Raw genomic sequence first — 27,630 nt, 5'->3', positions numbered from 1 at the left:
ACCGGGGGCTAATGGCTTGGTACCGGGGGCTAATGGCTTGGTACCGGGGGCTAATGGCTTGGTACCGGGGGCTAATGGCTTGGTACCGGGGGCTAATGGCTTGGTACCGGGGGCTAATGGCTTGGTACCGGGGGCTAATGGCTTGGTACCGGGGGCTAATGGCTTGGTACCGGGGGCTAATGGCTTGGTATCAGGGGCTAATGGCTGTGTACCGGGGGCTAATGGCTCGGTACCGGGGGCTAATGGCTCGGTACCGGGGGCTAATGGCTTGGTACCTTAATGGCTTGGTACCGGGGGCTAATGGCTTGGTACCGGGGGCTAATGGCTTGGTACCGGGGGCTAATGGCTTGGTACTGGGGGCTAATGACTTGGTACCGGGGGCTAATGGCTTGGTACCGGGGGCTAATGGCTTGGTACCGGGGGCTAATGGCTTGGTACCGGGGGCTAATGGCTTGGTACCGGGGGCTAATGGCTTGGTACCGGGGGCTAATGGCTTGGTACCGGGGGCTAATGGCTTGGTATCGGGGGCTAATGGCTGTGCCATCTAAATGACCCTTTAGGGACTTGGGAATACACTGTCATGGCTCAAGTAGAAAAATATTTAGTAAGAAACAACTTTGTCATCGTCATCATGTTGTCAAATGTATTAGACAGGTGGCAATGGTGTCATTAGCCAGCAAAGTTCGTCCAAAATAGCTATCAATGCTAACATTGCCTAGCTAAAATCTGGTGGTCTCCCTTCCATCTTAGCTAGCTAGCTAATGTTATACTGCCTCTAAAGTCAATCTGGAGACATCAAAAGGTTTTCCTTCTAATTATTTCAGTACTGATGTTGTTTCTGTTCCTCTAGACTGCAGTGTGTCAGTACTGATGTTGTTTCTGTCCCTCTAGACTGCAGTGTGTCAGTACTGATGTTGTTTCTGTCCCTCTAGACTGCAGTGTGTCAGTACTGATGTTGTTTCTATCCCTCTAGACTGCAGTGTGTCAGTGCTGATGTTGTTTCTATCCCTCTAGACTGCAGTGTGTCAGTACTGATGTTGTTTCTGTCCCTCTAGACTACAGTGTGTCAGTACTGATGTTGTTTCTGTCCCTCTAGACTGCAGTGTGTCAGTACTGATGTTGTTTCTGTTCCTCTAGACTGCAGTGTGTCAGTACTGATGTTGTTTCTGTCCCTCTAGACTGCAGTGTGTCAGTACTGATGTTGTTTCTGTCCCTCTAGACTGCAGTGTGTCAGTACTGATGTTGTTTCTGTCCCTCTAGACTGCAGTGTGTCAGTACTGATGTTGTTTCTGTCCTTCTAGACTGCAGTGTGTCAGTACTGATGTTGTGTCTGTTCCTCTAGACTGCAGTGTGTCAGTACTGATGTTGTTTCTGTCCCTCTAGACTGCAGTGTGTCAGTACTGATGTTGTTTCTGTCCCTCTAGACTGCAGTGTGTCAGTACTGATGTTATTTCTGTCCCTCTAGTCTGCAGTGTGTCAGTACTGATGTTGTTTCTATCCCTCTAGACTGCAGTGTGTCAGTACTGATGTTGTTTCTATCCCTCTAGACTGCAGTGTGTCAGTACTGATGTTGTTTCTATCCCTCTAGACTACAGTGTGTCAGTACTGATGTTGTTTCTATCCCTCTAGACTGCAGTGTGTCAGTACTGATGTTGTTTCTGTCCCTCTAGACTGCAGTGTGTCAGTACTGATGTTGTTTCTGTCCCTCTAGACTGCAGCCCTAGCAGTGTGTCAGTACTGATGTTGTTTCTATCCCTCTAGTCTGCAGCCCTAGTAGTGTGTCAGTACTGATGTTGTTTCTATCCCTCTAGACTGCAGTGTGTCAGTACTGATGTTGTTTCTGTCCCTCTAGTCTGCAGCCCTAGCAGTGTGTCAGTACTGATGTTGTTTCTGTCCCTCTAGTCTGCAGCCCTAGCAGTGTGTCAGTACTGATGTTGTTTCTATCCCTCTAGACTGCAGCCCTAGCAGTGTGTCAGTACTGATGTTGTTTCTGCCCCTCTAGACTGCAGTGTGTCAGTACTGATGTTGTTTCTGTCCCTCTAGACTGCAGTGTGTCAGTACTGATGTTGTTTCTGTTCCTCTAGACTGCAGTGTGTCAGTACTGATGTTGTTTCTGTCCCTCTAGTCTGCAGTGTGTCGGTACTGATGTTATTTCTGTCCCTCTAGACTGCAGTGTGTCAGTACTGATGTTGTTTATATCCCTCTAGACTGCAGTGTGTCAGTACTGATGTTGTTTCTGTCCCTCTAGACTGCAGTGTGTCAGTACTGATGTTGTTTCTATCCCTCTAGACTGCAGTGTGTCAGTACTGATGTTGTTTCTGTCCCTCTAGACTGCAGTGTGTCAGTACTGATGTTGTTTCTGTCCCTCTAGACTGCAGCCCTAGCAGTGTGTCAGTACTTATGTTGTTTCTGCCCATCTAGGCTGCAGCCCTAGCAGTGTGTCAGTACTGATGTTGTTTCTATCCCTCTAGACTGCAGTGTGTCAGTACTGATGTTGTTTCTGTCCTTCTAGACTGCAGTGTGTAAGTACTGATGTTGTTTCTGTCCTTCTAGACTGCAGTGTGTCAGTACTGATGTTGTTTCTGCCCATCTAGACTGCAGTGTGTCAGTACTGATGTTGTTTCTGCCCCTCTAGACTGCAGCCCTAGCAGTGTGTCAGTACCTGGCCGTGGAGTCCACCCACCCCTCCTCCCCCCTGTTTGAGAGCAGTAGCTCCAGTGAGGCCACTACCCCTATCACCGTGCAGCACGTCAAGGTCCCTAAACAGAAGAAGCAGAAGGCCTCTCCTGTCCCCCCGCTGCCCATTGTACTACAGCTGATGGAAATGGGTTTCCATAGGAACAATATCGAGTTTTCCCTCAAGTCTCTGTCTGGGACCGGCAGCGCCTCTGGTGTACCAGGTACTGTTTAACATATGTATGTGTGTGATAGTGTGTATACAGTGAGCTCCAACAGTATTGTGATGGTGTGTATACAGTGAGCTCCAACAGTATTGTGATGGTGTGTATACAGTGAGCTCCAACCTTATTGTGATGCTGTGTATACAGTGAGCTCCAACCTTAATGTGATGGTGTGTATACAGTGAGCTCCAACAGTATTGTGATGGTGTGTATACAGTGAGCTCCAACCTTAATGTGATGGTGTGTATACAGTGAGCTCCAACAGTATTGTGATGGTGTGTATACAGTGAGCTCCAACCTTAATGTGATGGTGTGTATACAGTGAGCTCCAACAGTATTGTGATGGTGTGTATACAGTGAGCTCCAACAGTATTGTGATGGTGTGTATACAGTGAGCTCCAACAGTATTGTGATGGTGTGTATACAGTGAGCTCCAACCTTAATGTGATGGTGTGTATACAGTGAGCTCCAACAGTATTGTGATGGTGTGTATACAGTGAGCTCCAACAGTATTGTGATGGTGTGTATACAGTGAGCTCCAACCTTAATGTGATGGTGTGTATACAGTGAGCTCCAACCTTATTGTGATGGTGTGTATACAGTGAGCTCCAACAGTATTGTGATGGTGTGTATACAGTGAGCTCCAACAGTATTGTGATGGTGTGTATACAGTGAGCTCCAACCTTAATGTGATGGTGTGTATACAGTGAGCTCCAACAGTATTGTGATGGTGTGTATACAGTGAGCTCCAACAGTATTGTGATGGTGTGTATACAGTGAGCTCCAACCTTAATGTGATGGTGTGTATACAGTGAGCTCCAACAGTATTGTGATGGTGTGTATACAGTGAGCTCCAACAGTATTGTGATGGTGTGTATACAGTGAGCTCCAACAGTATTGTGATGGTGTGTATACAGTGAGCTCCAACCTTATTGTGATGGTGTGTATACAGTGAGCTCCAACAGTATTGTGATGGTGTGTATACAGTGAGCTCCAACCTTATTGTGATGGTGTGTATACAGTGAGCTCCAACCTTATTGTGATGTTGTGTATACAGTGAGCGCCAACCTTATTGTGATGGTGTGTATACAGTGAGCTCCAACCTTAATGTGATGGTGTGTATACAGTGAGCTCCAACAGTATTGTGATGGTGTGTATACAGTGAGCTCCAACCTTATTGTGATGGTGTGTATACAGTGAGCTCCAACCTTAATGTGATGGTGTGTATACAGTGAGCTCCAACCTTATTGTGATGGTGTGTATACAGTGAGCTCCAACAGTATTGTGATGGTGTGTATACAGTGAGCTCCAACAGTATTGTGATGGTGTGTATACAGTGAGCTCCAACCTTATTGTGATGGTGTGTATACAGTGAGCTCCAACCTTAATGTGATGGTGTGTATACAGTGAGCTCCAACCTTATTGTGATGGTGTGTATACAGTGAGCTCCAACAGTATTGTGATGGTGTGTATACAGTGAGCTCCAACAGTATTGTGATGGTGTGTATACAGTGAGCTCCAACCTTATTGTGATGGTGTGTATACAGTGAGCTCCAACCTTATTGTGATGGTGTGTATACAGTGAGCTCCAACCTTATTGTGATGGTGTGTATACAGTGAGCTCCAACAGTATTGTGATGGTGTGTATACAGTGAGCTCCAACCTTAATGTGATGGTGTGTATACAGTGAGCTCCAACCTTAATGTGATGGTGTGTATACAGTGAGCTCCAACAGTATTGTGATGGTGTGTATACAGTGAGCTCCAACCTTATTGTGATGGTGTGTATACAGTGAGCTCCAACCTTAATGTGATGGTGTGTATACAGTGAGCTCCAACCTTATTGTGATGGTGTGTATACAGTGAGCTCCAACAGTATTGTGATGGTGTGTATACAGTGAGCTCCAACAGTATTGTGATGGTGTGTATACAGTGAGCTCCAACCTTATTGTGATGGTGTGTATACAGTGAGCTCCAACCTTAATGTGATGGTGTGTATACAGTGAGCTCCAACCTTATTGTGATGGTGTGTATACAGTGAGCTCCAACAGTATTGTGATGGTGTGTATACAGTGAGCTCCAACAGTATTGTGATGGTGTGTATACAGTGAGCTCCAACCTTATTGTGATGGTGTGTATACAGTGAGCTCCAACCTTATTGTGATGGTGTGTATACAGTGAGCTCCAACCTTATTGTGATGGTGTGTATACAGTGAGCTCCAACAGTATTGTGATGGTGTGTATACAGTGAGCTCCAACCTTAATGTGATGGTGTGTATACAGTGAGCTCCAACAGTATTGTGATGGTGTGTATACAGTGAGCTCCAACCTTATTGTGATGGTGTGTATACAGTGAGCTCCAACAGTATTGTGATGGTGTGTATACAGTGAGCTCCAACCTTATTTTGATGGTGTGTATACAGTGAGCTCCAACAGTATTGTGATGGTGTGTATACAGTGAGCTCCAACAGTATTGTAATGGTGTGTATACAGTTAATGTTGTGTGTGTATTAATGTGTGTGTCTGTGTTAATGTTATGTGTGTATTAATGTGTGTTGTCCTGTAGGTGTGGAGTCTTTAGTGGCCTGGTTGCTGGACCATCCTGATGTCCAGGTGACAGAGCTGTCTGATGTTGACACGGTGTCTGATGACTACTCTGAGGAGGAGCTGGAGGAGGAGCCGGAGGAGGAGCTGGAGGAGCAGGCTCCCACAGCCTTCCCAGTGGTGTGTTTACCTGTCACTTGGTTACCGACCCAGCTAATACACCCCTACCTGGTCACAGACCCAGCTAATACACCCCTACCTGGCTCCAGACCCAGCTAATACACCCCTACCTGGCTACAGACCCAGCTAATACACCCCTACCTGGTCACAGACCCAGCTAATACACCCCTACCTGGTCACAGACCCAGCTAATACACCCCTACCTGGCTCCAGACCCAGCTAATACACCCCTACCTGGTCACAGACCCAGCTAATACACCCCTACCTGGCTCCAGACCCAGCTAATACACCCCTACCTGGCTACAGACCCAGCTAATACACCCCTACCTGGCTCCAGACCCAGCTAATACACCCCTACCTGGCTACAGACCCAGCTAATACACCCCTACCTGGTCACAGACCCAGCTAATACACCCCTACCTGGCTCCAGACCCAGCTAATACACCCCTACCTGGCTACAGACCCAGCTAATACACCCCTACCTGGTCACAGACCCAGCTAATACACCCCTACCTGGCTCCAGACCCAGCTAATACACCCCTACCTGGCTACAGACCCAGCTAATACACCCCTACCTGGCTACAGACCCAGCTAATACACCCCTACCTGGCTCCAGACCCAACTAATACACCCCTACCTGGTTACAGACCCAGCTAATACACCCCTACCTGGCTACAGACCCAGCTAATACACCCCTAACTGGCTACAGACCCAGCTAATACACCCCTACCTGGCTCCAGACCCAGCTAATACACCCCTACCTGGCTACAGACCCAGCTAATACACCCCTACCTGGCTCCAGACCCAGCTAATACACCCCTACCTGGTCACAGACCCAGCTAATACACCCCTACCTGGTCACAGACCCAGCTAATACACCCCTACCTGGCTACAGACCCAGCTAATACACCCCTACCTGGTCACAGACCCAGCTAATACACCCCTAACTGGCTACAGACCCAGCTAATACACCCCTACCTGGCTACAGACCCAGCTAATACACCCCTACCTGGTCACAGACCCAGCTAATACACCCCTACCTGGCTACAGACCCAGCTAATACACCCCTACCTGGCTCCAGACCCAGCTAATACACCCCTACCTGGCTCCAGACCCAGCTAATACACCCCTACCTGGCTCCAGACCCAGCTAATACACCCCTACCTGGTCACAGACCCAGCTAATACACCCCTACCTGGCTCCAGACCCAGCTAATACACCCCTACCTGGCTACAGACCCAGCTAATACACCCCTACCTGGCTACAGACCCAGCTAATACACCCCTAACTGGCTACAGACCCAGCTAATACACCCCTACCTGGTCACAGACCCAGCTAATACACCCCTACCTGGCTACAGACCCAGCTAATACACCCCTACCTGGCTACAGACCCAGCTAATACACCCCTACCTGGCTCCAGACCCAGCTAATACACCCCTACCTGGCTCCAGACCCAGCTAATACACCCCTACCTGGCTCCAGACCCAGCTAATACACCCCTACCTGGCTACAGACCCAGCTAATACACCCCTACCTGGCTACAGACCCAGCTAATACACCCCTACCTGGCTCCAGACCCAGCTAATACACCCCTACCTGGCTACAGACCCAGCTAATACACCCCTACCTGGTCACAGACCCAGCTAATACACCCCTACCTGGCTCCAGACCCAACTAATACACCCCTACCTGGTCACAGACCCAGCTAATACACCCCTACCTGGCTACAGACCCAGCTAATACACCCCTACCTGGCTACAGACCCAGCTAATACACCCCTACCTGGCTCCAGACCCAGCTAATACACCCCTACCTGGTCACAGACCCAGCTAATACACCCCTACCTGGTCACAGACCCAGCTAATACACCCCTACCTGGTCACAGACCCAGCTAATACACCCCTACCTGGCTCCAGACCCAGCTAATACACCTACAGACCCAGCTAATACACCCCTACCTGGCTCCAGACCCAGCTAATACACCCCTACCTGGCTCCAGACCCAGCTAATACACCCCTACCTGGCTCCAGACCCAGCTAATACACCCCTACCTGGCTACAGACCCAGCTAATACACCCCTACCTGGCTACAGACCCAGCTAATACACCCCTACCTGGCTACAGACCCAGCTAATACACCCCTACCTGGCTACAGACCCAGCTAATACACCCCTACCTGGCTCCAGACCCAACTAATACACCCCTACCTGGTCACAGACCCAGCTAATACACCCCTACCTGGTCACAGACCCAGCTAATACACCTACAGACCCAGCTAATACACCCCTACCTGGCTACAGACCCAGCTAATACACCCCTACCTGGCTCCAGACCCAGCTAATACACCCCTACCTGGTCACAGACCCAGCTAATACACCCCTACCTGGTCACAGACCCAGCTAATACACCTACAGACCCAGCTAATACACCCCTACCTGGTCACAGACCCAGCTAATACACCCCTACCTGGTCACAGACCCAGCTAATACACCCCTACCTGGCTCCAGACCCAGCTAATACACCCCTACCTGGCTCCAGACCCAGCTAATACACCCCTACCTGGTCACAGACCCAGCTAATACACCCCTACCTGGTCACAGACCCAGCTAATACACCCCTACCTGGTCACAGACCCAGCTAATACACCCCTACCTGGTCACAGACCCAGCTAATACACCCCTACCTGGCTCCAGACCCAGCTAATACACCCCTACCTGGCTCCAGACCCAGCTAATACACCCCTACCTGGTCACAGACCCAGCTAATACACCCCTACCTGGTCACAGACCCAGCTAATACACCCCTACCTGGCTACAGACCCAGCTAATACACCCCTACCTGGCTACAGACCCAGCTAATACACCCCTACCTGGCTACAGACCCAGCTAATACACCCCTACCTGGTCACAGACCCAGCTAATACACCCCTACCTGGTCACAGACCCAGCTAATACACCCCTACCTGGCTACAGACCCAGCTAATACACCCCTACCTGGTCACAGACCCAGCTAATACACCCCTACCTGGCTACAGACCCAGCTAATACACCCCTACCTGGCTACAGACCCAGCTAATACAAATCTCTGCAGCTATTACTGCTGAACCAATGACACTGGGAATCACCCATAGATCTCTGCAGCCATTACTGCTGAACCAATGACACTGGGAATCACCCATAGATCTCTGCAGCCATTACTGCTGAACCAATGACACTGGGAATCACCCATAGATCCCTGCAGCCATTACTGCTGAACCAATGACACTGGGAATCACCCATAGATCTCTGCAGCCCTTACTGCTGAACCAATGACACTGGGAATCACCCATAGATCTCTGCAGCCATTACTGCTGAACCAATGACTCTGGGAATCACCCATAGATCTCTGCAGCCATTACTGCTGAACCAATGACTCTGGGAATCACCCATAGATCTCTGCAGCCATTACTGCTGAACCAATGACACTGGGAATCACCCATAGATCTCTGCAGCCATTACTGCTGAACCAATGACACTGGGAATCACCCATAGATCCCTGCAGCCATTACTGCTGAACCAATGACTCTGGGAATCACCCATAGATCTCTGCAGCCATTACTGCTGAACCAATGACACTGGGAATCACCCATAGATCTCTGCAGCCATTACTGCTGAACCAATGACACTGGGAATCACCCATAGATCTCTGCAGCCCTTACTGCTGAACCAATGACACTGGGAATCACCCATAGATCCCTGCAGCCATTACTGCTGAACCAATGACACTGGGAATCACCCATAGATCTCTGCAGCCCTTACTGCTGAACCAATGACACTGGGAATCACCCATAGATCTCTGCAGCCATTACTGCTGAACCAATGACTCTGGGAATCACCCATAGATCTCTGCAGCCATTACTGCTGAACCAATGACTCTGGGAATCACCCATAGATCTCTGCAGCCATTACTGCTGAACCAATGACACTGGGAATCACCCATAGATCTCTGCAGCCATTACTGCTGAACCAATGACACTGGGAATCACCCATAGATCCCTGCAGCCATTACTGCTGAACCAATGACTCTGGGAATCACCCATAGATCTCTGCAGCCATTACTGCTGAACCAATGACACTGGGAATCACCCATAGATCTCTGCAGCCATTACTGCTGAACCAATGACACTGGGAATCACCCATAGATCTCTGCAGCCATTACTGCTGAACCAATGACACTGGGAATCACCCATAGATCTCTGCAGCCATTACTGCTGAACCAATGACACTGGGAATCACCCATAGATCCCTGCAGCCATTACTGCTGAACCAATGACTCTGGGAATCACCCATAGATCACTGCAGCCATTACTGCTGAACCAATGACACTGGGAATCACCCATAGATCCCTGCAGCCATTACTGCTGAACCAATGACACTGGGAATCACCCATAGATCTCTGCAGCCATTACTGCTGAACCAATGACACTGGGAATCACCCATAGATCTCTGCAGCCATTACTGCTGAACCAATGATTCTGGGAATCACCCATAGATCTCTGCAGCCCTTACTGCTGAACCAATGACACTGGGAATCACCCATAGATCTCTGCAGCCATTACTGCTGAACCAATGACTCTGGGAATCACCCATAGATCTCTGCAGCCATTACTGCTGAACCAATGACACTGGGAATCACCCATAGATCCCTGCAGCCATTACTGCTGAACCAATGACACTGGGAATCACCCATAGATCTCTGCAGCCATTACTGCTGAACCAATGACACTGGGAATCACCCATAGATCCCTGCAGCTATTACTGCTGAACCAATGACTCTGGGAATCACCCATAGATCTCTGCAGCCATTACTGCTGAACCAATGACACTGGGAATCACCCATAGATCTCTGCAGCCATTACTGCTGAACCAATGACACTGGGAATCACCCATAGATCCCTGCAGCCATTACTGCTGAACCAATGACACTGGGAATCACCCATAGATCTCTGCAGCCATTACTGCTGAACCAATGACACTGGGAATCACCCATAGATCCCTGCAGCCATTACTGCAGGACCAATGACACTGGGAATCACCCGTGGTTCTTTTATCATGTGTAGCTACTATAATGTTGGAACTCAACCTGGAACTTTCACGTTAGATGAATTCATTGATACATTTTACATCTCTCTGTGTCCTCAGCCTCCTGGTGCAGTGGTGACGGAGACTCAGACCTTTAAGAACCAATCAGATTTCCAGAGCAACGATGACTATGCTGTTTACATCAGAGAGAACATTCAGGTAAGACTGCTGTTTACATCAGAGATAACATTCAGGTAATGCTGCTGTTTATATCAGAGAACATTCAGGTAGGACTGCTGTTTATATCAGAGAACATTCAGGTAAGACTTCCGCCTGGCCAAACTGAGCAATCAGTGGAGAAGGGCCTTGGCCAGGGAGGTGACCAAGAACCCGATGGTCACTCTGACAGAGCTCCAGAGTTACTCTGTGGAGATGGGAGAACCTTCCAGAAGGACAACCATCTCTGCAGAACGCCAACAATCAGGCCTTTATGGTAGAGTGGCCAGACGGAAGCCACTCCTCAGTAAAAGGCACATGACAACCCGCTTGGAGTTTGCCAAAATCCAACTAAACGACTCTCAGACCATGAGAAAAAATATTCTCTGGTCTGATGAAACTAAGATTGAACTCTTTGGCCAGAATGCCAAGCATCACGTCTGGAGGAAACCAGGCACCATCCCTACGGTGAAGCATGATGGTGGCAGCATCATTCTGTGGGGATGTTTTTCAGAGGCAGGGACTGGGAGACTAGTCAGGATCGAGGGAAAGATGAACAGAGAAAAGTACAGAGAGATCCTTGATGAAAACCTGCTCAGGACCTCAGACTGGAGTGAAGGTTCACTTTCCAACAGGGCAACAACCTTAAGCACACAGCCAAGACAACGCAGGAGGGGCTTCGGTACAAGTCTCTGAATGTCCTTGAGTGGCCCAGCCAGAGACCGGACTTGAACCCGATCTAACATCTCTGGAGAGACCTGAAAATAGCTGTGCAGCAACGCTCCCCATCCAACCTGACAGAGCTTGAGAGGATCTGCAGAGAAGAATGGGAGAAACTCCCCAAATACAGGTGTGCCAAGTTTGTAGCGTCATACCCAAGAAGACTTGAGACTGTAGTTGCTGCAAGTGGTGCTTCAACAAAGTACTGAGTAAAAGGTCTAATTACTTGTGCAAATGTGATATTTCAGGTTTTTAAAAAAATAAATTGGCTATCATTTCTAAAAAAACGTTTTTGCTTTATAGATTGATGAAAAACATTTCAATCCGTTTTAGAAGAAGGCTGTAACGTACCAAAATGTGGAAAAGGTTGAGGGGTCGGAGTGCTTTCCGAATGCGCTGTATATGAATGCTGGTGTGACGCTGACAGGATAACCATCTGTCATACACTAAAGGACCTGTCAATGTGTGACGCTGTCCTGTCAGCATCACTGTCCTATAGGTTCTCCACTAAAGGACTAGGTCCTATAGGTTCTCCACTAAAGGACTAGGTCCTATAGGTTCTCCACTAAAGGCCTAGGTCCTATAGGTTCTCCACTAAAGGACTAGGTCCTATAGGTTCTCCACTAAAGGACTAGGTCCTATAGGTTCTCCACTAAAGGACTAGGTCCTATAGGTTCTCCACTAAAGGACTAGGTCCTATAGGTTCTCCACTAAAGGACTAGGTCCTATAGGTTCTCCACTAAAGGACTAGGTCCTATAGGTTCTCCACTAAAGGCCTAGGTCCAATAGGTTCTCCACTAAAGGACTAGGTCCTATAGGTTCTCCACTAAAGGACTAGGTCCTATAGGTTCTCCACTAAAGGACTAGGTCCTATAGGTTCTCCACTAAAGGCCTAGGTCCTATAGGTTCTCCACTAAAGGCCTAGGTCCTATAGGTTCTCCACTAAAGGCCTAGGTCCTATAGGTTCTCCACTAAAGGACTAGGTCCAATAGGTTCTCCACTAAAGGACTAGGTCCTATAGGTTCTCCACTAAAGGACTAGGTCCAATAGGTTCTCCACTAAAGGTCCAATAGGTTCTCCACTAAAGGACTAGGTCCGATAGGTTCTCCACTAAAGGCCTAGGTCCTATGTAATAGCAGCTGGGTCTGGTAAACTGAACTGGCTGTGTCTCATAGACACCAATGTAATAGCAGATGGGTCTGGTCTACTGAACTGGCTGTGTCTCATAGACACCAATGTAATAGCAGATGGGTCTGGTCTACTTAGTTCATTGACTTTCATTGAGCCAGAGAAAAACAGACAACCAGTGAGTGGAGTGTCATGCCTCCTCTTCTGTCTCTTGCGAATGAGGAAGTATATTTAACTTCTGACCTCTAACCGCCGATCTCTGTATGTAGGTTGGGCATGATGGTGAAGTGCTGTAGAACGTATGAGGAAGTGTTTAACCTCTGACCCCAATGTACTGTAGGTGGGCATGATGGTGAAGTGCTGTAGAACGTATGAGGAAGTGTTTAACCTCTGACCCCTATGTACTGTAGGTGGGCATGATGGTGAAGTGCTGTAGAACGTATGAGGAAGTGTTTAACCTCTGACCCCTATGTACTGTAGGTGGGCATGATGGTGAAGTGCTGTAGAACGTATGAGGAAGTGTTTAACCTCTGACCCCTATGTACTGTAGGTGGGCATGATGGTGAAGTGCTGTAGAACGTATGAGGAAGTGTTTAACCTCTGACCCCAATGTATGTAGGTGGGCATGATGGTGAAGTGCTGTAGAACGTATGAGGAAGTGTTTAACCTCTGACCCCTATGTACTGTAGGTGGGCATGATGGTGAAGTGCTGTAGAACGTATGAGGAAGTGTTTAACCTCTGACCCCTATGTACTGTAGGTGGGCATGATGGTGAAGTGCTGTAGAACGTATGAGGAAGTGTTTAACCTCTGACCCCTATGTACTGTAGGTGGGCATGATGGTGAAGTGCTGTAGAACGTATGAGGAAGTGTTTAACCTCTGACCCCTATGTACTGTAGGTGGGCATGATGGTGAAGTGCTGTAGAACGTATGAGGAAGTGTATTTAATGTCTGACCTCTAACCTCTGACCCCTATGTACTGTAGGTGGGCATGATGGTGAAGTGCTGTAGAACGTATGAGGAAGTGTTTAACCTCTGACCCCTATGTACTGTAGGTGGGCATGATGGTGAAGTGCTGTAGAACGTATGAGGAAGTGTTTAACCTCTGACCCCTATGTACTGTAGGTGGGCATGATGGTGAAGTGCTGTAGAACGTATGAGGAAGTGTTTAACCTCTGACCCCTATGTACTGTAGGTGGGCATGATGGTGAAGTGCTGTAGAACGTATGAGGAAGTGTTTAACCTCTGACCCCTATGTACTGTAGGTGGGCATGATGGTGAAGTGCTGTAGAACGTATGAGGAAGTGTATTTAATGTCTGACCTCTAACCTCTGACCCCTATGTACTGTAGGTGGGCATGATGGTGAAGTGCTGTAGAACGTATGAGGAAGTGTTTAACCTCTGACCCCTATGTACTGTAGGTGGGCATGATGGTGAAGTGCTGTAGAACGTATGAGGAAGTGTTTAACCTCTGACCCCTATGTACTGTAGGTGGGCATGATGGTGAAGTGCTGTAGAACGTATGAGGAAGTGTATTTAATGTCTGACCTCTAACCTCTGACCCCTATGTACTGTAGGTGGGCATGATGGTGAAGTGCTGTAGAACGTATGAGGAAGTGTACGAGGGAGACGTGGGGAAGGTAATTAAACTGGACAGAGATGGACTCCATGACCTGAATGTTCAGTGTGACTGGCAGCAGAAAGGCGGGACCTACTGGGTCCGCTATATACACACTCAACTACTAGGTAAGATGGATGCTTTAAAGCTGTTGATATTAATGTGACTGGATCTCCTGTAACCTGTTTTCTGATTCGCCAGGAGCATGTTGATATTAATGTGACTGGATCTCCTGTAACCTGTTTTCTGATTCGCCAGGAGCATGTTGATATTAATGTGACTGGATCTCCTGTAACCTGTTTTCTGATTCGCCAGGAGCATGTTGATATTAATGTGACTGGATCTCCTGTAACCTGTTTTCTGATTCGCCAGGAGCATGTTGATATTAATGTGACTGGATCTCCTGTAACCTGTTTTCTGATTCGCCAGGAGCATGTTGATATTAATGTGACTGGATCTCCTTGCTCCAGGCTTCCCACCACAGACCTCTCCATCCCACATTAAGATCGGGGACAAAGTGAGGGTGAAGGCTACCGTCACGACGCCGAAGTACAAATGGGGCTCTGTCACTCACAGGAGTGTAGGAGTGGTCAAGGGTAAGTCACTCGTTTGCTATTCATTTTGGTCATTTTGTTTTCTACCTGTATTTAAGGCCCAAGCACCTCGTGGCCTGTGCTACTGGCGTCTTTAAGATGGTTATTTTAAAGGAGAAATGTCGCCCTCCGTTATCTACCCGCTTAAATAATGGTTATAAGTCAACTATGGTGCTGTCCTGTGTTCAGCTTTCAGTGCCAATGGGAAGGATGTGATTCTGGACTTCACTCAGCAGTCTCACTGGACCGGGCTGCTGTCTGAGATGGAGCTGGTGCCCAGTGTTCACCCGGGAGTCCGGTACAGATACCTTTGTTTAATAGATGTTTTATGTGACCTTTATATATTTTACCAGGCACGTCCATTAAGAAAACGATGGCCTCAATACTGTTCACAATGACAAGTTATCAATGGACCCAATCAATCAATGTTTTCATCAATGGACCCAATCAATCAATGTTTTCATCAATGGACCCAATCAATCAATGTTTTCATCAATGGACCCAATCAATCAATGTTTTCATCAATGGACCCAATCAATCAATGGATGTTTTAACCCCTTATATGATCTCTAATGGTCACCTCTGATCTCTGTGTCTAACTCTGTTCCTGCAGCTGTAATGGTCACCTCTGATCTCTGTGTCTAACTCTGTTCCTGCAGCTGTGATGGCTGTCAGATGTTCCCTATCAACGGCCCCAGGTTCAAATGTAGACACTGTGACGACTTTGACTTCTGTGAGAGGTGCTTTAAAACACGGCAACACAACACCAGGCACTCTTTTGTACGTGTCAACGAACCAGGTGAGTTCCACACTTCTGTTATTCATTGAGATCTGAATCTCATGTGAATTTCTTTTTCCATTTCAGACCAAACTACTTCTCACTTAAAACATTGTTTTTTGTTTTATACTTTATTGTGCAGTTTCCTGTTCTCCAGACCAGTAGTGTTAATCTGTCTGTTCTCCTCCAGACCAGTAGTGTTAATCTGTCTGTTCTCCTCCAGACCAGTAGTGTTAATCTGTCTGTTCTCCTCCAGACCAGTAGTGTTAATCTGTCTGTTCTCCTCCAGACCAGTAGTGTTAATCTCTGTCTGTTCTCCTCCAGACCAGTAGTGTTAATCTGTCTGTTCTCCTCCAGACCAGTAGTGTTAATCTGTCTGTTCTCCTCCAGGCCAGTAGTGTTAATCTGTCTGTTCTCCTCCAGGCCAGTAGTGTTAATCTGTCTGTTCTCCTCCAGGCCAGTAGTGTTAATCTGTCTGTTCTCCTCCAGACCAGTAGTGTTAATCTGTCTGTTCTCCTCCAGACCAGTAGTGTTAATCTCTGTCTGTTCTCCTCCAGACCAGTAGTGTTAATCTGTCTGTTCTCCTCCAGGCCAGTAGTGTTAATCTGTCTGTTCTCCTCCAGACCAGTAGTGTTAATCTGTCTGTTCTCCTCCAGGCCAGTAGTGTTAATCTGTCTGTTCTCCTCCAGACCAGTAGTGTTAATCTGTCTGTTCTCCTCCAGACCAGTAGTGTTAATATGTCTGTTCTCCTCCAGGCCAGTAGTGTTAATCTGTCTGTTCTCCTCCAGGCCAGTAGTGTTAATCTGTCTGTTCTCCTCCAGACCAGTAGTGTTAATCTTTCTGTTCTCCTCCAGACCAGTAGTGTTAATCTTTCTGTTCTCCTCCAGACCAGTAGTGTTAATCTGTCTGTTCTCCTCCAGGCCAGTAGTGTTAATCTGTCTGTTCTCCTCCAGGCCAGTCTCCAGCGTTCTGTGGGCGCTCAGGGAAGCAGTTGAAGCGTCACCACGGCAACCAGAGGGGCATGCTGGTAGATGAGTGGTCCAGAGCCGTCAAAAGCCTCAACGTGTCGTCGTCTGTCAACCAGGCGTCACGCCTCATCGACTGCAGTGAGCTCTGCTGGCAGTCCTCTGGGTCACAGGGAAAGGTGAGAGGCGTTGGGACCGTATTCAAACACCTGATTCAGTGCTTCTGTGTTCCTATGTATTTTATAGTACTGCCTTGCAGGTAGATGCAGGGTGTGTTGGCGGAGGCAGGGGGTGTTGGCGGAGGCAGGGTGTGTTGGCGGAGGCAGGGTGTGTTGGCGGAGGCAGGGTGTGTTGGCGGAGGCAGGGTGTGTTGGCGGAGGCAGGGTGTGTTGGCGGAGGCAGGGTGTGTTGGCGGAGGCAGGGTGTGTTGGCGGAGGCAGGGTGTGTTGGCGGAGGCAGGGTGTGTTGATGTTCATGTCTCTTATTGGTTGTTTTATTGACTGTCTCTCTGTCTCTCTCCCTCTCTGTCTCTCTCTCTGTCTCTCTGTCTCTCTCTCTCTCTCTGTCTCTCTCTCTGTCTCTCTCTCTGTCTCTCTCTCCGTCCGTCTCTCTGTCCCTCTGTCCCTCTGTCTCTCCCTCTGTCTCTCTCTCTGTCTCTCCGTCTCTCTGTCTCTCTGTCCCTCTGTCCCTCTGTCTCTCCCTCTGTCTCTCTCTCTCTCTGTAGCACTGGATCCGTCTGGAGCTATTACCTGATGTCCTGGTCCACAGGCTGAAGATGACGGTGGACCCTGCAGACAGCAGCTATATGCCGTCTCTGGTGGTGGTCTCAGGTACACACACACACACACACACACACACACCCGGGTTTCCGTTAGCCGGTAATAGCTGGCGGTTGGCGCTTTTTTATTTTTTTTAATTTATTTCACCTTTATTTAACCAGGTAGACTAGTTGAGAACACCTTTATTTAACCAGGTAGACTAGTTGAGAACACCTTTATTTAACCAGGTAGGCTAGTTGAGAACACCTTTATTTAACCAGGTAGACTAGTTGAGAACACCTTTATTTAACCAGGTAGGCTAGTTGAGAACACCTTTATTTAACCAGGTAGACTAGTTGAGAACACCTTTATTTAACCAGGTAGGCTAGTTGAGAACACCTTTATTTAACCAGGTAGGCCAGTTGAGAACACCTTTATTTAACCAGGTAGGCTAGTTGAGAACACCTTTATTTAACCAGGTAGGCTAGTTGAGAACACCTTTATTTAACCAGGTAGGCCAGTTGAGAACACCTTTATTTAACCAGGTAGGCTAGTTGAGAACACCTTTATTTAACCAGGTAGGCTAGTTGAGAACACCTTTATTTAACCAGGTAGGCTAGTTGAGAACACCTTTATTTAACCAGGTAGGCTAGTTGAGAACACCTTTATTTAACCAGGTAGGCTAGTTGAGAACACCTTTATTTAACCAGGTAGGCTAGTTGAGAACACCTTTATTTAACCAGGTAGGCTAGTTGAGAACACCTTTATTTAACCAGGTAGGCTAGTTGGGAACACCTTTATTTAACCAGGTAGGCCAGTTGAGAACACCTTTATTTAACCAGGTAGGCTAGTTGAGAACACCTTTATTTAACCAGGTAGGCCAGTTGAGAACACCTTTATTTAACCAGGTAGGCTAGTTGAGAACACCTTTATTTAACCAGGTAGGCTAGTTGAGAACACCTTTATTTAACCAGGTAGGCTAGTTGAGAACACCTTTATTTAACCAGGTAGGCCAGTTGAGAACACCTTTATTTAACCAGGTAGGCTAGTTGAGAACACCTTTATTTAACCAGGTAGGCTAGTTGAGAACACCTTTATTTAACCAGGTAGGCCAGTTGAGAACACCTTTATTTAACCAGGTAGGCTAGTTGAGAACAAGTTCTCATTTACAACTGTGACCTGGCCAAGATAAAGCAAAGCAGTTCGACAAACAACAACAACAGAGTTACACATGGAGTAAACAAACATACAGTCAATAATACAATAGAAAAAAGTCTGCAAATAAGGTAAGATAAGGGAGGTAAGGCAATAAATAGACCATAGTGGAGTGATAGATGTGCAGAAGATGAGTGTGCAAGTAGAGATACTGGGGTGCAAAGGAGCAAGATAAATAAATACAGTATGGGGATGAGGTAGCAATGATCTGTAAACTGCTCTGACAGCTGGTGCTTAAAGCTAGTGAGGGGGATGTGAGTCTCCAGCTTCAGAGATTTTTGCAGTTCGTTCCAGTCAGCGGCAGCAGAGAACTGGAAGGAAAGACGACCAAAGGAGGAATTGGCTTTGGGGGTGACCAGTGAGATATACCTGCTGGAGTACGTGCTACGAGTGGGTGTTGCTATGGTGAACAGTGAGATTTACCTGCTGATACGCGTGATTTACCTGCTGGAACGCGTGCTATGGGAGGTTGCTGCTATGGTGACCAGTGAGCTGAGATAAGGCGGGGCTTTACCTAGCAAAGACTTGTAGATGACCTGGAGCCAGTGGGTTTGGTGACGAGTATGAAGCGAGGGCCAGCCAACGAGAGCGTACAGGTCGCAGTGGTGGGTAGTATATGGGGCTTTGGTGACAAAACGGATGGCACTGTGATAGATAGTTATGTATCTTATTTATCACACAGCACACAGACACAGAGCCTTTGAGAGGAGAATCTGTCAGAGGCCTGGTGGTCGACACAGAGACAGACCTCACAGGCCTGGTGGTCGTCTGAGACACAGACCTCACAGGCCTGGTGGTCGACACAGAGCCAGACCTCACAGGCCTGGTGGTCGTCTGAGAGACAGACCTCACAGGCCTGGTGATCGACACAGAGACGCAGACCTCACAGGCCTGGTGGTCGACACAGAGACACAGACCTCACAGGCCTGGTGGTCGACACAGAGACACAGACCTCACAGGCCTGGTGGTCGACACAGAGACACAGACCTCACAGGCCTGGTGGTCGACACAGAGACACAGACCTCACAGGCCTGGTGGTCGACACAGAGACACAGACCTCACAGGCCTGGTGGTCGACACAGAGACACAGACCTCACAGGCCTGGTGGTCGACACAGAGACACAGACCTCACAGGCCCTGTTCCAAGTGTTACTGTATTCCCTTCATAGTATTTAAATGACTTGGTTTGTACCAGAGCAGTATTATGCTAGTATTTAAATGACTTGGTTTGTACCAGAGCAGTAGTATGCTAGTATTTAAATGACTTGGTTTGTACCAGAGCAGTAGTATGCTAGTATTTAAATGACTTGGTTTGTACCAGAGCAGTAGTATGCTAGTATTTAAATGACTTGGTTTGTACCAGAGCAGTAGTATGCTAGTATTTAAATGACTTGGTTTGTACCAGAGCAGTAGTATGCTAGTATTTAAATGACTTGGTTTGTACCAGAGCAGTATTATGCTAGTATTTAAATGACTTGGTTTGTACCAGAGCAGTATTATGCTAGTATTTAAATGACTTGGTTTGTACCAGAGCAGTAATCTCATGCTGCTGTTTTCCCTGTCTAGGTGGCAGTTCCCTGAACAACCTGGTAGAGCTGAAGACTATCAACATCAACCCCACAGACACCACTGTTCCTCTGCTCAACGACTGCAATGAGGTAATTTAAACAATATCTATATACATTAATATCAAAAACCCTAGACATTGTCATGTGTGAACCCCAGGAGGGCAGCCGTTTCTGATATACTGGAACCCGCACACCACTAAGATCCATCCTGAAGCCGTGTGTTCCTCACCACGCCTGGCACCAAGGATCCATCCTGAAGCCGTGTGTTTCTGACCACACGCCTGGCACCGAGGATCCATCCTGAAGCCGTGTGTTTCTGACCACACGCCTGGCACCGAGGATCCATCCTGAAGCCGTGTGTTTCTGACCACACGCCTGGCACCGAGGATCCATCCTGAAGCCGTGTGTTTCTCACCACACGCCTGGCACCGAGGATCCAGCCTGAAGCCGTGTGTTCCTCACCACACGCCTGGCACCGAGGATCCATCCTGAAGCCGTGTGTTTCTGACCACACGCCTGGCACCGATGATCCATCCTGAAGCCGTGTGTTTCTGACCACACGCCTGGCACCGAGGATCCATCCTGAAGCCGTGTGTTTCTCACCACACGCCTGGCACCGAGGATCCAGCCTGAAGCCGTGTGTTCCTCACCACACGCCTGGCACCGAGGATCCATCCTGAAGCCGTGTGTTTCTGACCACACGCCTGGCACCGATGATCCATCCTGAAGCCGTGTGTTTCTGACCACACGCCTGGCACCGAGGATCCATCCTGAAGCCGTGTGTTTCTGACCACACGCCTGGCACCGAGGATCCATCCTGAAGCTGTGTGTTTCTCACCACACGCCTGGCACCGAGGATCCATCCTGAAGCCGTGTGTTTCTCACCACACGCCTGGCACCGAGGATCCATCCTGAAGCACACGCCTGGCACCGAGGATCCATCCTGAAGCCGTGTGTTTCTGACCCCACGCCTGGCACCGAGGATCCATCCTGAAGCCGTGGGTTTCTGACCCCACGCCTGGCACCGAGGATCCATCCTGAAGCCGTGTGTTTCTGACCACACGCCTGGCACCGAGGATCCATCCTGAAGCCGTGGGTTTCTGACCCCACGCCTGGCACCGAGGATCCATCCTGAAGCCGTGTGTTTCTCACCACACGCCTGGCACCGAGGATCCATCCTGAAGCACACGCCTGGCACCGAGGATCCATCCTGAAGCCGTGGGTTTCTGACCCCACGCCTGGCACCGAGGATCCATCCTGAAGCTGTGTGTTTCTGACCACACGCCTGGCACCGAGGATCCATCCTGAAGCCGTGTGTTTCTGACCACACGCCTGGCACCGAGGATCCATCCTGAAGCCGTGTGTTTCTCACCACCAATCTCTTAGGTCACTGGTTTTGTCCATTCTAACGTTCATTTGAACAGTAACTGAATGTCTTGATGCCTGTCTGCCTGCTTTATATAGCAAGACACGTGACTCACTGTCATGTAGGAGAGAACCATTTTCGTGAACGGACTGATGTACTTAATTTACGGGCCATTGATTCTTAAAGCATAGAACTTCTAAATTAGTTCTACCTCATCAGAACCCCACATATAGGCCTGTTTTAGTCCACTGTTTGGAAACAATGTAATTGTAAATCGAACTCTCCAGCTTCAAAAGAGGAAATCTGTTGTAATTCCTCAGTACCAGTAACCGCTGTAACCTGTGTCCACCGGTACTCACCAGTGTGTTCTCTTCCAGTACCACAGGTACATAGAGATCGCCATCAAGCAGTGCCGCAGCTCTGGCATCGACTGTAAGATCCACGGCCTGGGTATCGTGGGACGGATCAGAGCAGAGGATGAGGACCTGGCCACCGTGCCGTTCCTGGCTTCAGACAACGAGGAAGAGGATGATGAGAAGACGCCTACTGGGAGGTGGGGAATGATTCTGTTTTTAAAGTAGTGCCACAATCCTAAATCAACCCCTAGACCCTGACCCCATACGCCGTAGACCATAAGCCCTAGAACATAAGCCCTAGAACATAAGCCCTAGAACATACGCCCTAGAACATACGCAATTCACTCCGAAATCCATTGGCTCCAGGGGATTTACTGCATAGATTTAATTGCCAACACAATCTCTTCTACAGAGAGCTGTTTGTCTAGTTCAGCAGCTGTCTCAGGTTCAACTGTAGGAACATCTAAGTCCTCAGGTTAAACTGTAGGAACATCTAAGTTCTCAGACGTGTGGAGTAAGGTGGCATTACCAGCTGATTCTGAAGTGTATATTTGTGAGTAAAAGTTATGAAAGCATGAATTGACCTCTAAATGATCAATACATTTGTTACCCAGCTCGTCAATTATCTGAGGTATGGTTTGATTTGCAGTTCTCTGGCACAGCTAATGTGCTAGCATTTTCTCTGATGTTCATCATTTTGGTATCGAGATTTACTCATTAGATTTTCAGCTTGTCGAGGTTAAAGATCAAACACCATCTGAAGAGTGAAACGTTGTTGTAGTAAATCTGGGGATGAAGAGTGTGAATACGCTATATCCAAATCCCAGAATGGATTTGTAAGTCCCCCACGGCATTGAACATTGCACTTCCTTAATTTTGGGCTGTACTAAATAATTTGGCCCCTTTTTAAATAAGCCTTCAGTGATTCCCATACTGAGACATTCCAGGGGTTTGATTTACCTCGAGAAACAGCTCAATTTCAGATGATATGAAAGCAACAAGGTTTTCTTCTGATCGCACTAGTGAGTTAAGCCACCAAGGGGGATAATTAGGCTGTGTATTTGGTAGAAGTAGTTTCATAGTAAGAGGGGAGGAATGATCCGGAAAGACTATAGCTTGGTAACTCCGTGATGAGGGGCAGAAATCTATTGTCTAGGGAAAAGTAGTCTATAGGTGAGAAGGTCTATGAACTGGCGATAAAAAAACAACACTCCCTCGCTGTGGGATTGTGGAAACGCCACGCATCAGATATGCCTTACAGAGCCTTCGGAAAAGTATTTCAGACACTTTGACTTTTTCCACATTTTGTTACGTTACAGCCTTATTCTAAAATGGATTAAATTGTTTTATTACCTTATCATTCTACACACACTAACCCACAATGACAAAGCAAAAGCAGTTAAAAAAAAAAAGTTTGCTAATTTATAATTTAAAAAAATTGGGTGTGTGCTTAGGGTCGTTGTAAAGGTGAACCTTCGCCCCAGTCTGAGGTCCTGAGTGCTCTGGAGCAGGTTTTCATCAAGGATCTCTGTACTTTGCTTCGTTCATCTTTGCCTCGATCCTGACTAGTCTCCCAGTCCTGCCGCTGAAAAACATCCCATGCAAATGTTTTCCTCTCCTCCGCTCCTCCACTTCAAGTGCTGCCATAGAAATAGAATTAGTACAACCGGCGTCCCCATTCAAGTCAATGATGTCATAATGGGTGTTCCCCATTCAAGTCAATGATGTCATAATGGGTGTTCCCCATTCAAGTCAAGGATGTCATAATGGGTGTTCCCCATTCAAGTCAATGATGTTATAATGGGTGGACTGCCGGCCATTGTGAGGAGCAGAGCCGGGAAGTGTAGCTATCAATATGTTTTGTGATTTGTTGATTCAGCTCAACTTGGATCAATGTATTATAACTGTTGTGCTATTCGAACGGTTATTACGGTCATTTGGCTGGCCAATTACTGTCATCAAAAAATTAATGACTGTCACAGTCCTAATCAAAGGTTGCCCTCGATTCATGCTGGGCCTGACCTTTCCCTGTTTATTACCTCATGCTGGGCCTTTTCCCTGTTTATTACCTCTATATTCATGCTGGGCCTTTTCCCTGTTTATTACCTCTATATTCATGCTGGGCCTTTCCCCTGTTTATTACCTCTATATTCATGCTGGGCCTTTCCCCTGTTTATTACCTCTATATTCATGCTGGGCCTTTTCCCTGTTTATTACCTCTATATTCATGCTGGGCCTTTTCCCTGTGTATTACCTCTATATTCATGCTGGGCCTTTCCCTGTTTATTACCTCTATATTCATGCTGGGCCTTTCCCCTGTTTTTTCCCTCTATATTCATGCTGGACCTGGGCCTTTTCCCTGTTTATTACCTCTATATTCAGGCTGGTCCTTTTCCCTGTTTATTACCTCTATATTCATGCTGGGCCTTTTCCCTGTTTATTACCTCTATATTCATGCTGGGCCTTTTCCCTGTTTATTACCTCTATATTCATGCTGGGCCTTTCCCCTGTTTATTACCTCTATGTTCATGCTGGGCCTTTTCCCTGTTTATTACCTCTATATTCATGCTGGGCCTTTCCCCTGTTTATTACCTCTATATTCATGCTGGGCCTTTCCCCTGTTTATTACCTCTATGTTCATGCTGGGCCTTTTCCCTGTTTATTACCTCTATATTCATGCTGGGCCTTTTCCCTGTTTATTACCTCTATATTCATGCTGGGCCTTTTCCCTGTTTATTACCTCTATATTCATGCTGGGCCTTTCCCCTGTTTATTACCTCTATATTCATGCTGGGCCTTTCCCCTGTTTATTACCTCTATATTCATGCTGGGCCTTTCCCCTGTTTATTACCTCTATATTCATGCTGGGCCTTTCCCCTGTTTATTACCTCTATATTCATGCTGGGCCTTTTCCCTGTTTATTACCTCTATATTCATGCTGGACCTTTTCCCTGTTTATTACCTCTATATTCATGCTGGGCCTTTTCCCTGTTTATTACCTCTATATTCATGCTGGGCCTTTCCCCTGTTTATTACCTCTATATTCATGCTGGGCCTTTCCCCTGTTTATTACCTCTATATTCATGCTGGACCTTTTCCCTGTTTATTACCTCTATATTCATGCTGGGCCTTTTCCCTGTTTATTACCTCTATATTCATGCTGGGCCTTTCCCCTGTTTATTACCTCATGCTGGGCCTTTGCCCTGTTTATTACCTCTATATTCATGCTGGGCCTTTCCCCTGTTTATTACCTCTATATTCATGCTGGACCTTTCCCCTGTTTATTACCTCTATATTCATGCTGGGCCTTTCCCCTGTTTATTACCTCTATATTCATGCTGGGCCTTTCCCCTGTTTATTACCTCTATATTCATGCTGGACCTTTTCCCTGTTTATTACCTCTATATTCATGCTGGGCCTTTTCCCTGTTTATTACCTCTATATTCATGCTGGGCCTTTCCCCTGTTTATTACCTCATGCTGGGCCTTTGCCCTGTTTATTACCTCTATATTCATGCTGGGCCTTTCCCCTGTTTATTACCTCTATATTCATGCTGGACCTTTCCCCTGTTTATTACCTCTATATTCATGCTGGGCCTTTCCCCTGTTTATTACCTCTATATTCATGCTGGGCCTTTCCCCTGTTTATTACCTCTATATTCATGCTGGGCCTTTTCCCTGTTTATTACCTCTATATTCATGCTGGGCCTTTTCCCTGTTTATTACCTCTATATTCATGCTGGGCCTTTTCCCTGTTTATTACCTCTATATTCATGCTGGGCCTTTCCCCTGTTTATTACCTCTATATTCATGCTGGGCCTTTTCCCTGTTTATTACCTCTATATTCATGCTGGGCCTTTCCCCTGTTTATTACCTCTATATTCATGCTGGGCCTTTCCCCTGTTTATTACCTCTATATTCATGCTGGGCCTTTTCCCTGTTTATTACCTCTATGTTCATGCTGGGCCTTTCCCCTGTTTATTACCTCTATATTCATGCTGGGCCTTTCCCCTGTTTATTACCTCTATATTCATGCTGGGCCTTTTCCCTGTTTATTACCTCTATATTCATGCTGGGCCTTTCCCCTGTTTATTACCTCTATATTCATGCTGGGCCTTTTCCCTGTTTATTACCTCTATATTCATGCTGGACCTTTCCCCTGTTTATTACCTCTATATTCATGCTGGGCCTTTCCCCTGTTTATTACCTCTATATTCATGCTGGGCCTTTCCCCTGTTTATTACCTCTATATTCATGCTGGGCCTTTCCCCTGTTTATTACCTCTATATTCATGCTGGGCCTTTTCCCTGTTTATTACCTCTATATTCATGCTGGGCCTTTTCCCTGTTTATTACCTCTATATTCATGCTGGGCCTGACTTTTCCCTGTTTATTACCTCTATATTCATGCTGGGCCTTTTCCCTGTTTATTACCTCTATATTCATGCTGGGCCTTTTCCCTGTTTATTACCTCTATATTCATGCTGGGCCTTTCCCTGTTTATTACCTCTATATTCATGCTGGGCCTTTTCCCTGTTTATTACCTCTATATTCATGCTGGGCCTTTTCCCTGTTTATTACCTCTATATTCATGCTGGGCCTTTCCCCTGTTTATTACCTCTATATTCATGCTGGGCCTTTTCCCTGTTTATTACCTCTATATTCATGCTGGGCCTTTCCCCTGTTTATTACCTCTATATTCATGCTGGGCCTTTCCCCTGTTTATTACCTCTATGTTCATGCTGGGCCTTTCCCCTGTTTATTACCTCTATATTCATGCTGGGCCTTTCCCCTGTTTATTACCTCTATATTCATGCTGGGCCTTTTCCCTGTTTATTACCTCTATATTCATGCTGGGCCTTTTCCCTGTTTATTACCTCATGCTGGGCCTTTTCCCTGTTTATTACCTCTATATTCATGCTGGGCCTTTCCCCTGTTTATTACCTCTATATTCATGCTGGGCCTTTCCCCTGTTTATTACCTCTATATTCATGCTGGGCCTTTCCCCTGTTTATTACCTCTATATTCATGTTGGGCCTTTCCCCTGTTTATTACCTCTATGTTCATGCTGGGCCTTTTCCCTGTTTATTACCTCTATATTCATGCTGGGCCTTTCCCCTGTTTATTACCTCTATATTCATGCTGGGCCTTTCCCTGTTTATTACCTCTATATTCATGCTGGGCCTTTCCCCTGTTTATTACCTCTATCTTCATGCTGGGCCTTTCCCCTGTTTATTACCTCTATATTCATGCTGGGCCTTTTCCCTGTTTATTACCTCTATATTCATGCTGGGCCTTTTCCCTGTTTATTACCTCTATATTCATGCTGGGCCTTTCCCCTGTTTATTACCTCTATATTCATGCTGGGCCTTTTCCCTGTTTATTACCTCTATATTCATGCTGGGCCTTTTCCCTGTTTATTACCTACCTCTATATTCATGCTGGGCCTTTTCCCTGTTTATTACCTCTATATTCATGCTGGGCCTTTTCCCTGTTTATTACCTCTATATTCATGCTGGGCCTTTCCCCTGTTTATTACCTCTATATTCATGCTGGGCCTTTCCCTGTTTATTATTACTAAAAACCCTTATCTACACCAATACAGTTGGCTGGTATTTCAGCTCTATTTTATTCATGCTCTGATGATTCCTTCAGAGCATCTTTGGC

At 47.1% G+C, this 27,630-nt stretch overlaps 1 protein-coding gene across 8 annotated transcripts in view; it reads left to right on the top strand.

Annotated features, from left to right (window-relative positions):
* The window catches only part of LOC139409593 (HECT and RLD domain containing E3 ubiquitin protein ligase 2), a 217,678-nt gene that overhangs the window by 110,696 nt on the left and 79,352 nt on the right, over positions 1 to 27,630 (top strand). For all 8 annotated transcript variants that reach the window (XR_011634432.1, XM_071154987.1, XM_071154989.1 and 5 more), the window contains exons 46-56: positions 2,636 to 2,900; positions 5,466 to 5,623; positions 10,805 to 10,903; positions 14,326 to 14,494; positions 14,837 to 14,962; positions 15,149 to 15,257; positions 15,619 to 15,758; positions 16,691 to 16,881; positions 17,427 to 17,532; positions 20,242 to 20,333; positions 21,987 to 22,162. Coding sequence is in view for 7 of the 8 variants with exons in the window: in XM_071154987.1 (XP_071011088.1) it covers positions 2,636 to 2,900; positions 5,466 to 5,623; positions 10,805 to 10,903; positions 14,326 to 14,494; positions 14,837 to 14,962; positions 15,149 to 15,257; positions 15,619 to 15,758; positions 16,691 to 16,881; positions 17,427 to 17,532; positions 20,242 to 20,333; positions 21,987 to 22,162 (1,631 nt within the window). In the remaining variant the exon portion in view is untranslated. The remainder of the gene's footprint in view (positions 1 to 2,635; positions 2,901 to 5,465; positions 5,624 to 10,804; positions 10,904 to 14,325; positions 14,495 to 14,836; positions 14,963 to 15,148; positions 15,258 to 15,618; positions 15,759 to 16,690; positions 16,882 to 17,426; positions 17,533 to 20,241; positions 20,334 to 21,986; positions 22,163 to 27,630) is intronic.

The sequence above is a fragment of the Oncorhynchus clarkii genome, chromosome 5 (assembly GCF_045791955.1).
Source record: "Oncorhynchus clarkii lewisi isolate Uvic-CL-2024 chromosome 5, UVic_Ocla_1.0, whole genome shotgun sequence".
Classification (NCBI taxonomy): domain Eukaryota; kingdom Metazoa; phylum Chordata; class Actinopteri; order Salmoniformes; family Salmonidae; genus Oncorhynchus; species Oncorhynchus clarkii.
This window is presented reverse-complemented; position numbering and strand designations above follow the sequence as displayed.